Consider the following 12342-nt stretch of genomic DNA (forward strand, 5'->3'; position numbering starts at 1 on the left):
AAAAAAAAAAAAAAAAAAAAAAAAAAAAAAGAAGGGTTTGCCTTTCTTTCAGTAAAGATTTCTATTTGAAAGTTGTTCTTTTTTGTTTTTTCTCTCTTAATGTTGTCAGCTTTCTGTTTCCCTTGCCTCAGTTCAATGTCTGTTATTCTATCTTTAAACTTCACGTACATTTACTTCTATTGCTGATAGTTTTATTGCTACTGTTATTGTTATTCTATCTGAAATCCTAGTTTGTCTGACTATTACAGTGATGTCAGGCATAATTCAATACATCTCAAATTATAATTTATTGTTGTTCACTAGTCATTTCTTTCTTTGCAATTAAATAATTTACTTTCTATATTTTTAAATATGTTATTTGCCTTACATTCTTCCTATCTATCTATCTGTCTGTCTTTCTAAGATAATATTGATTTTTTTATTATTATTATTGATAATGATTCCTTTCATTTATCAGAAGGCCATGTTTTGTATTGAAATGATAATAAAATGAGAGTCTATTTATGTAGTGCATTTTTATTTAAGAAGTAAAATATATGTCATTATAATACTTACATAAATACATACGTCGTTATATTACTTACATAAATACATTTTGGTAAATAGCTTTCATCATGAGGAAAAAAAAACTTTCCAAAAGACAAAACCTTTTTCACATGGAATTTTATTGTAAGAATTCTCTTTTTTTTTCTGAATGTTTTAAAAATATATATTTACTGCAATATTTAAATTTAATTGCAAATTACATCCTATGCACTTTGTATCCTCAATGTGTACCCAGTCATACAAAGAATAATATGTATATTTGTCTTGTTCAAAGACAGACATATACAGAAAACTTCTTCAATTTTAGTATCATTTAAGTCAATTTGTCAATTCTTTGGTTACTTTATGAATTAAATTGGGGAAAAAAAAAAATATATATATTCCGTAATTGATATTGGATCAAAACTGAAGACCATCTTCCTGTTGTGCACCAGTGTAAAATTGATCTGGTGAAACCCACCATTTTCCAAGAAAATGACTATCAAAATTATGTAGGCATAGATATGGCCCTGTAGTTAAGAAGTTTGCTTCTCTCTCATTGTACACTCTGGTGGTCACAACGATGGAGGTTCCAGTTCATCTGGTCAACAGAACATCCTACTCATGAAATTAGCATGTAAGTGGCTGAGCATAACACAGACATGCATGCCCTTAATGTAGTTCGCAGGGAGATTCAGTGTGGCACAGAATGTGACAAGGCTGCTCCTTTGAATTACAGGTGCAACTCGTTTTTGCCCACTGAGTCAATTGGTACAATGGAAAATAGAGTGTCTTGCTCAAGGACACAGTGAACCACCAAGAAAAGAAACCATGACCCTTTGATCATGAACTGAATATCCTAATCACTAAGTGACACTCATTGTACGACATCTTAGATAATTGCTTTCTATTATATCTCTGAACTGACCGAAGCCCTGTGAGTGGATTTGGTTGATAGAAACTGAATGAAGCCTTTTGTATATGTGTGCGTGCATGGGTGTGTGTATGTATGTGTTTGTGTCTTTTTGTCTTGGTAGAAACCTGGTAGTTGTGAGTGAGTGTCACCATCATATAAACTGTGTCTTTTGCTTTCAATCTTCTGTGTAAGAACATCCAGCCATGGAGAAATATTACGTTACTTGGAAACAAGTAAGGGTTGGTGACAGGAAGAGCATCCAGCCATAAAATAATTTGCCTCAACAAAGTCTTTCTGACCTATGCAAGCATGGAGAAATGGAAGTAAAATTTGTGATGATAGCGAAGCAGAAGGGCTCTAGGTATGAGTGCAGAATGCCAATAGTCTGTAGCTCTCTTACAATAGACTTACTGTGTCTTCAACAGAAGTAAAATACCAACAGCTAATATATTAATATATCATTGTTTGGTGTTTACCACAGGCAATGGATGGTGTCTGTTTTTGTGAAAGAGATTTAATTCTGAAATATCTTAATCCGGTGGTGTTCCAGCATGACCACAGCTGCATGGCTGAAATGAATAAAAGAATGTCTATTTACAGCTATTTGCAGTCATTCTAAACAGCAACAATATTGAAACATAATGGATATTGAGTTATTTCTGTAGATGGAATGAGATTCAATCTGCCAAGCTGATTTCCCTTATAAATACAGTTGTTGACTTGATGTTTAATATTAGAAAACCTAGCTGTGACAGAAATATTCACAATTTAAACAAATTTCTTTTATGCTTTGAGTGTGTGGTAAAAAGAGGTGAGAAATCTCCTGATTGGCTGTTTCACAATTTGTTCGCTATTCCTCAGAGAAGATATACGTAGTTTCCTTTTCCTAATCAATACTATAGAACATTAAGTTGTTATATAAAACAGTCATAGGTTATCACCATGGTGGATCGTTTACCATATTGAGGACCTACTCTCTCTCCCCTGCACAAACGTCTCAAAAAATTGCCCTGAGTCTATATGAAAATTTGAGCCTGTAGTACATGCTTAAATGCACTAAAAACTTATTCTCCTGAATATGTGCTATTGAAATTGCGGTACATGTAATATACCTGTGTGTCTTTTATGCCATCAAATGAAGTAATTTGCATATTTGTGCTTTGTGAGTAAGAAGCTTATCATTGTATAAACAATATATTTACTTTGTACACAACACGGTATGAATCAGAGGGACTAAGATGAATTTAAATACAATTATATGTGTGTGTGTGTGTGTGTGTGTGTGTGTGTGTGTGTGTGTGTGTGTGTGTGTGTGTGTATAGTAGAATAAAAATAGAAAGTCCTTGGTACAGTATTATATATTTGAAAAAATGAATAGAAATGGTAATTTTTCCACTTTAATAAATTAGATGTTTTTAATTTTACAAAAGGTGACTGAACAGTTTTGGGGCTATTTGTGCCCATCTACATTGGTGAATACCCGACTGCTAGAGATCTAGTGGTCAGGTGTTCACCACTGAAGATGGGCACAATTAGCCCAAAACTGTTTGGTTACTTTTTGTAAAATTATAAACATCTAATTATTAAAGTGGAAAAATTGTCAGAAAAGCCATTTCTATTCATTTTCTCAAATATATAATACTGTATCGATGACTTTCTATTTCTTATTCTATTATATATATATATATATATATGCACCAAACACCTCTTTGAGAGGATCTCTCAAGGTTAATAACGCAGTATTCAGTGTTCTAACAGAACATCTGTGTTAAGTTGGGTATAAAGATTACCTTTTGGTATTCTGTCATTAATAATTAAAATATTTATTTATAGGCATAAGGCCTGAAATTCATGGGGTAGGGGATAATCAATTACATGGTGATTGTTTTACATGTAATGATGTGTTTCTGTTATTTCATTTTCTTATAGGTCAGCAGCAAGAAAAAGAAGAAAACAGATTTCATTCCTTACAGAGATTCTGTACTAACATGGCTTCTTCGAGAAAACTTGGGTAAATATTCAGCTTTCTTCATTAACTGGTATTTTCCAAACAAAGTGGTAGTAGTAGTGTCTTGTGACAGTGCTTAGAATGAGATCTTGCTTGGATAACACTATCAGGAAATCATTGCTTTCACTCTTTGGGCTTGTATGGTGAGGACCATGAAAATCTATTCCAATAAGACAATATAAATGTGAAAGTTAGCGAGAAGATCAGGCAAAGACAGCTGCAACTATCTGGTCACTGCATGCGCCACCCTGAAATGGAAGCATTCAAATTAGTCTTGTGGAACCCACTTCATGTTGTGAAGTGAGTGCCACCATCATTCAAATAGTGTCTTCTGTTTTCAGTCTTCTGTGTAAGAATGTCCAACTATAGGGAAATATTACCTTGCTTCATGGTGATGTAAGACAAGGAAAACGTTGTCACACTTACATTAACAACTTGATCACAGACACCGGCCTGGAATGTATCTATGACCTCAAGGCAGTAATGTTGGGCCAAAAAGGATTGCCTGGGCTGAAACTTGGCCATAATAATAAACATAAATGAATGTGAAAGGTGGTGGCTGTTGTGGACTGTGATTTTGTCCATTATCTCGCATGTAATACATAAGACATATTTTCCTGGCATCCATGTGTTGTATATGATACATATTTCTAATTGTTTTTCAACCACCAGAGTCACTTGGTACTTCAGAAAGGAAAGCTTTAAATTACTCAGAACATATGAAAGAAAAATCTACCTAAAAATCTGAAAGCAAATATGGGTATTTCGGACACTTGTGAAAATGCTTTAGACAGGCAAAAGGTTAAAAAAAAATTCTTTGTGTAGGCATGGCTGTGTGGTTGAGAAGTTTACTTCCCAACCGTATGTTTTCAGGTTCTGTCCTACTGCAGAGACACTTGGACAAATGCTTTCTATAAAAGCACCTGGCTGACCCAAGTCTTATGAGTGGATTTCGTTGATGGAAACTGAAAGAAGCCTCTGTGAGAATGTGTGCATGATTCATTGGCAGCATATGAAATTCCTCCTGGTATAAGACCCCCCCCCCTCCTCCTCCTTATTAACAGCTTTACCTTACATCCTTTTGGGGGTTGATGAAATAAGTACCAACTGAACACTGGAGTCAATGTAATTGATTATCCCCTTCCCCATGAATAGGCCTTATGCCTATAATAGAAATTATTATTATTATTATTAGTATTATTGTTATTATTATTATTATTATTATTAGTATTATTGTTATTATTATTATTATTAGTAGTAGTATTGTTATTATTATTATTATTATTATTATTATTATTATTATTATAAAGAAAATATTATTATTGTTATTTTTTTGTTCTTTTCCTAACAATTCAGGTGGAAACTCAAAAACTGCCATGGTTGCTGCACTCAGCCCAGCTGACATCAATTTTGATGAAACCCTCAGTACACTAAGGTAAGGAAATAAGTTGTGATTTTCATTGTTTTCTACCTTCTTAATTTAACACACATACACACACACACACACACACACACTTTTCTGTGTAGAAGCTTCAGGGATCAGAAATGTGTGGCAATATTTTTTTAAATTCATGTTGATCATATATTTACAAATTAGAGTCTTTACAGCTTAACTACTCCCACTCATTGTGGATTAGAGTAAAACCTCTTGGCCTGCCTGGTTCCAGATAATGTCTGATACATTTTGAGAGAATTTACCTACAATTCTCCATTGCAAATGGATTCCTAATGTCCGAGTGTTGTTTCTAGTATAGATGTGAAGAATCTGGAAGGAAGATAAAATTATGAATTATAGATGGGTGATGTTAAGAGGCTGAATAAGTGTAACTTCATACAGTGTGTGTGTGTGTGTGTGTAAGACAATGCAAAAAATGATTTAATTCTGTGTTTTTTAAGAAAATGATATTGTGAGGTGTCTGTGTTGACTGTAGCTTTTTATGACTCTATTAGAGCCCAGATGAGATGAGACAGAGATGCATATCTGATTTACTGTTTTAAGAACATCTCAAGAACAATGATAATACAAGAAAGAACGTTCCAAAAGACTGTATTAAAATACTCTGACAATTTATTTGTGTTTGTGAATCAATCTTTAGCAACACAATGTCCATGAAGATGATGAACCACAGGCTACATACATAAGAATTGTAACCTTATTACAGGATTGTGCTGCCCCTCTACCTTTAAGCAGGGTGCATTTTTCTGTTTGGCTAATGAGATGTATATATTCATCCAGTCAGAATAAAATAAATTTCAATCTTCAAAAAAAAAGTTTAATCCCTCCTTACTGTGTTAATAATTCCAGCTAAGGGTTTATGACCAAACTGAAGCGCCAGTGTTAAGATAGAAGGGCAGTATCTATATGCTATTTATTTTTAGGTCATCTTAGACGAAGATGAAATGTATGTGTGCTTGTAACTTTATAAATTTCTACCTATGACCTGCTGTATATATTTCCACATGTAGCATGTGTTATATGTAATCTCTATACTTGTCCTTCTAGATATGCCGACCGAGCCAAACAGATCGTATGCAAGGCTGTGGTCAATGAAGATCCAAATGCCAAGGTTATTCGTGAGCTCAAGGAAGAAGTTGCTCGTTTACGAGAACTTTTGGTTCATGAAGGAATTGAAATAAATGAATGTAAGTCTCGTTCTTCTTCATCCAATTTTATTTATTTATTTTTTTTTGACTTCGAAGAAAAATAAATGCAGCATTTATTTTTGTAATTTGTCTTTTTGATATTAACTGTCTTCTTCAACATTATTTGGCAACTTTCTCTTTTTGTGTAGTCTTCAACATTTGTCAATTTCTTCATTCTTCTGCAGGTAACACTCCAACTGGCCAAAAAGAGATAAAGCGCACTCGTAAAGAATCCATGTCCACCGATGGTGATGACCCAGTGGAACGTCTTCAATTGTCTGAGAAACTAATGGCTGAACTCAATGAATCTTGGGAAGAAAAACTTCGTAAAACAGAAGCTATTAGAAAAGACAGGTTCATATCTATTTTCTTCATTTGAATTCACTGCCATCTGTGTGTGTGTGTGTGTGTGTGTGTGTGCAAGAGGGACTTAGTATAGAGTTTTATGTACTAGGGGCAGTGAAATTACTGAGCGGATTTGGTTGATGGAAAACTGAAAGAAATCTCTGTGTGTGTGATTCCTTGACAGCATTGTAAATGTGAAATGCCTTCTGGTATTAGAAACCCTCCTCCTTATAAACAACTTTACCTTACATCCTTTTAGGGTTGATGAAAGAAGTATTAACTGAACACAGAGACTGATGTAATTGACTATTCCTCTTCTTACGAATTCAGGCCTTATGCCTTCAGTAGAAATTATTATTATTTATTATTGAAAATATTATAATAAAAAAATATTATAGGCGCAGGAGTGGCTGTGTGGTAAGTAGCTTGCTTACCAACCACATGGTTCCGGGTTCAGTCGCACTGTGTGGCACCTTGGGCAAGTGTCTTCTCCTATAGCCTGAGGCCGACCAAAGCCTTGTGAGTGGATTTGGTAGATGGAAACTGAAAGAAGCCCGTCGTATATATGTATATATATATATATATATATAAGATTGTGTGTGTATATGTTTGTTCCCCAACATCGCTTGACAACCGATGGTAGTGTATTTAAGTCCCCGTAACTTAGCGGTTCAGCACAAGAGACCGATAGAATAAGTACTAGGCTTACAAAGAATAAGTCCTGGGGTTTGATTTCTTCGACTAAAGGCATTGCTTCAGCATGGCCACAGTCAAATGACTGAAACAAGTAAAAGAGTAAGAGCATTATTTTGTTCCTTTCCTAACAATTCAGGTGGAAACTCAAAAACTGCCATGGTGTGTATTTTGAAGGAATTTTTATTTAAAAAGAATTTGTTTTCACAGACTGTTTCTTTAGATATGATATGTATGTGTTTGTGCTTTTGTGTACTTTTGTCAAGACATCTTGTGATGGTTGTAAGTGAGCATCATCATCATCATACAAGTGGGGTTGTTGACCTCCAATCGTCTGTGAAAAACATGTCTGGCTATGGGAAAATATTACCTTGCTTTGAAATGCCAGTGTCATGTAACTGGCCTATTAAAAAAGCACCCTTCAAACGTTGGGTAATATACTGTGTTTGGGAAGACCTGTGGAATCTAGTGAAATCATAGTTGTAGCCGATGCCAGTGCCGCCTCGCTGACACCCGTGCCAGTGGCATGTAAAAAACACCATCTGAGAGAGAGAGAGAGAGAGTGTGTGTGTGTGTATACATATTTAACAAAACAAGAAATTGGAAATGTGTTGGTATTATTTATTCACCATTACACATGTTTCATTTGCCAATAGGAATTATAAAGTTTTATATATATATATTGTGAAGAGTGTCTTTTTTTAAAAAAAAATATATCATTTAAATATTTGATTATCTTAAGTTATTTTTGATTGGTTGTCTCATTACAGAGAAGCAGTTCTTGCTGAAATGGGTGTAGCACTGAGAGAAGATGGCGGTACCATCGGCGTGTTTTCTCCAAAAAAGGTAGATTTTTTTTTTTTTTTGCCAATCCTTCTACTTTGACTTTTTGAACTTCTCACATCTCCCTGTCTTCTGCTATCGCATCATTATGCTCCTTTTCTGTGATATTTCAGACAATCATATTTGATACTTGTTTTCTATTTTCTGACTTCCTTTAGTTTTCTATTATTAAAAATATTTTTTTTTCTCTTCTCTTTCTTTCGCTCTTCTTTTTTCAGATGCTCTTTTTCTCTCTCTTTTATTCTTTCTTTTTCAGATTTTTTTCATTCATTTCTCCTGTACACTTTCTAATTCTTTTTATTCTTGTTCTCGTATTCTCTTTAATATATTTTCTTTCTTTTTTTTCACTTTTTTCCTTCTTACTCTCTCTTTTCTCTGTATCCCTTCTGCCTCTTTTCTCTTCCCATTTGTCCCTCCTTCCTCTTTTGTCTCTCTCTCTCTCTCTCTCTCTCTCTCTCTCTCTTTATCTTCTCACTCCTCCCTGATGTATCTTCTGTCTCTCTTATATCTCTTTCTATTTATCTTGTCTCTCTCTCCTCTCTTTCCTGTCATCTCTCCCTTTCTCTCTCTCTCTCTCCTATGTCTCTTCCTTTCTCTCTCTTCCTATGTCTCCCTTTCTCTCTCTTCCTATGTCTCTCCCTTTCTCTCTCTCTTCTTATGTCTCTCCCTTTCTCTTTCCTATGTCTCTCCTTTTCTCTCTCTTCCCTATGTCTCTCCCTTTCTTTCTCTTCTCTGTTGTCTCTTCTTTTCTCTCTCCCTTATTATCTCTCCTTCTCTCTCTCTTGTGTTGTCTTCTCTCCTCTTCATTGTCTTCCATATTGCCTCTCCTTCTCTCTCCTTCCCTTATTTTATCCTATCTCTCCCATCACACTCCATCTCCTACCCATCACAAATTCCTATACTTCAACCTTTCTATACATGTTCCAAACCTACTCAACAACAATGTTCTGTTACATCATTTCATTGCGTTCATCTCTCAAAGACATATCTGATGTTTCTCTTGTCAGACCCCTCACTTGGTCAACCTGAATGAGGATCCTTTGATGTCAGAGTGTCTTATTTACTACATCAAGGATGGTATTACGAGGTAAGGAACCCTTCTCATCATGTCCCACTTTCTCCCTCTATATTAGTAGTTTAATAACTTTCCTGTAGTCCTCTGCCCTTCCATTGAACAAACCTATGATTAAATGCATTTCAACCCTGACCTTCCATCTTTTTGAGGACAACTAAAAGTTATTCAATGTGTTCAACCTCATTTAATCCTTTAGCATTTAAACTGGCCATATCTGACCAAAATATTCTACCTGTTTTTTCTTGAAACCAGCCAGATCTGGCCTCTCATATCTACTCTACAATGTCACTTTAAAAAGTAAACAATCACATCATTGAAATCTCAAAGCTATGAGATAATGCATGATCAATTTAAGATGATGTGAATAAATAAGCATTACATTTGACAGAATAATCTGAAAACTAAAGGGTTAAACTTTTTGAGAACAATCTGCCCAAGACTGCTCCTGGTTCAATGAGAGAAACTTCATATTTTAAAATAAACTAGAGTGAAACCGTTTATCAAAACTTTAAAAGAAAATGAGAAAAAAAAAAAATCAAATGTGAACCTGCTCAAAAAAAACCATAGAATGATTAATATGGGATTTAAAAGAATTAAGATCATATTTATCACTTGGTCAACCTGAATGAAAATCCTTTGATGACGGTGTCTTATTTACTACATCAGAAATGGTATTATGAGGTAAGGAGGCCTTCTCATCATGTCCAACAGATTTAAATGGATTAAGAACGTTAAGAAAACAAGAAGGAAGAGAATTCTATATGATAGATGTTTGAGGAAAGAAACTATCAGAGTTGAAAGTCTTTTTACAAGAATGGAGAAAGATGAATGGAGAGAATTGGTTGAAGACAGAATGGAGAGCAATGATGAAAGGATGAGAATTGGTTGAAGGACAAGTCACTTAATTAGAAACAAGAAAGTGCAGCAGAATATTGACCATGAAAGTCATCATCATCATATGTCTGTTTTCTATGCTGGCATGGGTTGGATGGCTTGACAGGAGCTGGTCAGCTGAAGAGCTCCTCAGGTTCCAAGTCTCTTTTGGCATGGTTTCTATGGCTGGATGCTCTTCCTAACACCAACTACTTTAAATTGTACTGGGTGGTTTTGCACAGCACCAGCATGGATACTGTCACATGGCACTTGTATGGGTGCTTTTTATGTGGCACCAGCATCCACAAGCCCACAAGATTACGAATGCCCAGCAGAAGAAGAATGCAGGAGACATGTCTGTATGCAAGGACAACCATGATTTTACTTAGGTTGACCTGTCTTCTCAAGCACAGCAAACAGCCTGGAGTTTTGGTCCCCCTGTCATCCTCTCTGTGAGGCCCAATGTCATATAAATATAGAAGCAATGTTCTGGTGATGGGAGAGGAGGTCCAAGTTTATCTGCCTAGATGAGATCAGCAATATTAGAAACTTGCTTTTGAAGTTGACCGAGACACCATCACTAGGCTAGATGATGTAAGAGTATTCTTCCATACAAAAGTAGACAAGAGACTTATAAAGATGATGGGGCAGGGCGGGCCATATCATGTGGCCACCTGGTGAGGGATAAACACATGGTTTGAGAATCGTTGGTAGCCCTGCATCTCTTTTCAACCTCCAGTTGGTATTTATAATATTCTAATGATCACTTATGAGGTTTATTATCAATTAAGTGTTAATTGATTAAAATTTTTTGTTTTTGTTTCTCTTAATCATTCAGGGTTGGTCTACCAAATACCAAGCAGCCCCCTGATATTCAATTAAATGGAACCCATATCAAAGAAGACCACTGTATGTTTGATAATAATGAAGGTAAATAAAGGCTTACAGATTCTTATTTCTTCTTTAAAGAGTTTAGCATTTAAGAAAACTGGAAGTCAATGTTTACCAGCTTTTTTTTTTTACTTTTTTTTGGTGTATGTGATTCAAATGTTATTATATTAAAATAACCATGTATTTATAATTTAACATACATACACCATTGACAAGTGAGTTAGAACAGTTTGCATCCGAAATAAAGCCTATTATAAATGTGCTTTATTAAAAACATTATATATTGGATGGAGGCAAGAAAATCATCCTAACATTGGCTAGCAAGACACCAGATGTATTTCAGCCTTCTTGAGTTTTTTCAGTGACGTGTACTCGCAGCCTGTCACATGAAATCAGTCACCTCTGATATATAGGAATTGTTGAATAATACATTCACTGATGCTGCAAATAGCTGTCAAGCTGAATAAAAACTATGTGTATGCAATCAAAACAGCATTAAATTGAAATAACCATCTATGCATCATACTTAATTTATATATACTGTCAACAGGCAAGTTACTGCAATTTTTGTCCAAGAAAAAAAAATCTTTCATAGAAATGCTGTGTTAAAACACTATATATTGGAGAGAGAGGAAAAGTTGTCCCAGCAGCAACTAACAAGAACACCAAATGCATTTCAGCATTGCCTGTCAATAGTGTATACTTGTTAAATATGATACACAGATGGCTATTTATTTATTATTTTTATTGTCTGTAGCATTGTTTTCAGAGTTAAGGGCAGTGCTCATAACCAGTCTAGATTGGGGATGACAGCCAGAGCCTCCAGAGGATTTTTTTAAAAGTGAAATAAAAACTATTTTCAGACCCTAATAGAAGGGATGGTGATTCCCCCAAAAATTAAAGAAACCTCTGATTTTGTTTTCTTCCTTTTTTTGAAGGGGCAGGGTGAAGAGCGCATTTGTTAGATTACAATATTTTTTAGCTTTATTTTAAAGTATGGAGCACTGTGTATCATCTTTTACATAAAGATATATTAAGAGATACATAGCATGCATTTCTTAATGGCTTTGTTATTTGTCTCTTTTTTCTACAGGTACAGTTACCGTAATTCCAAGCAATGGATCTATAATCTATGTTAATGGCCGCCAAATCACTGAGCCAACCATTCTGAAAGTTGGAGCTCGTGTAATCCTTGGCAAAAACCACGTTTTTCGTTTCAACCATCCAGTGCAAGGTGTGTAACTAATAATTTGTTTGTTCATGTTTTATTTTGTTTATCAATTTAATTTCTGTTGCATTGAATTGACTCTGCAGGGTGGTTTAGTCTGAATGTATTGAGGAACAATCATCTTTATCCTGATTAGAACAAATGGTTATAATTGAAATTATTTAAGTATGGCAAATGCCTGATATATTTTAATGACTTCTGAGTAACTTTACACACACACACATACACAGACACATGCACACACACACACACACACACACACACACACACACACACACACACACACACACACACACACACAC

The 12342-nt window shown here is 35.0% G+C and overlaps 1 protein-coding gene across 10 annotated transcripts in view; it reads left to right on the plus strand.

Annotated features, from left to right (window-relative positions):
• LOC106880568 (kinesin-like protein unc-104) overlaps window positions 1-12342 on the plus strand; it is a 305280-nt gene that overhangs the window by 182707 nt on the left and 110231 nt on the right. For all 10 annotated transcript variants that reach the window (XM_052976565.1, XM_052976570.1, XM_052976569.1 and 7 more), the window contains 8 exons: window positions 3371-3452; window positions 4806-4884; window positions 5953-6092; window positions 6278-6446; window positions 7901-7976; window positions 8981-9060; window positions 10760-10851; window positions 11906-12046. In XM_052976565.1, the coding sequence (XP_052832525.1) occupies window positions 3371-3452; window positions 4806-4884; window positions 5953-6092; window positions 6278-6446; window positions 7901-7976; window positions 8981-9060; window positions 10760-10851; window positions 11906-12046 (859 nt within the window). The remainder of the gene's footprint in view (window positions 1-3370; window positions 3453-4805; window positions 4885-5952; window positions 6093-6277; window positions 6447-7900; window positions 7977-8980; window positions 9061-10759; window positions 10852-11905; window positions 12047-12342) is intronic.

The sequence above is a fragment of the Octopus bimaculoides genome, chromosome 25, assembly GCF_001194135.2.
Source record: "Octopus bimaculoides isolate UCB-OBI-ISO-001 chromosome 25, ASM119413v2, whole genome shotgun sequence".
NCBI lineage: Eukaryota > Metazoa > Mollusca > Cephalopoda > Octopoda > Octopodidae > Octopus > Octopus bimaculoides.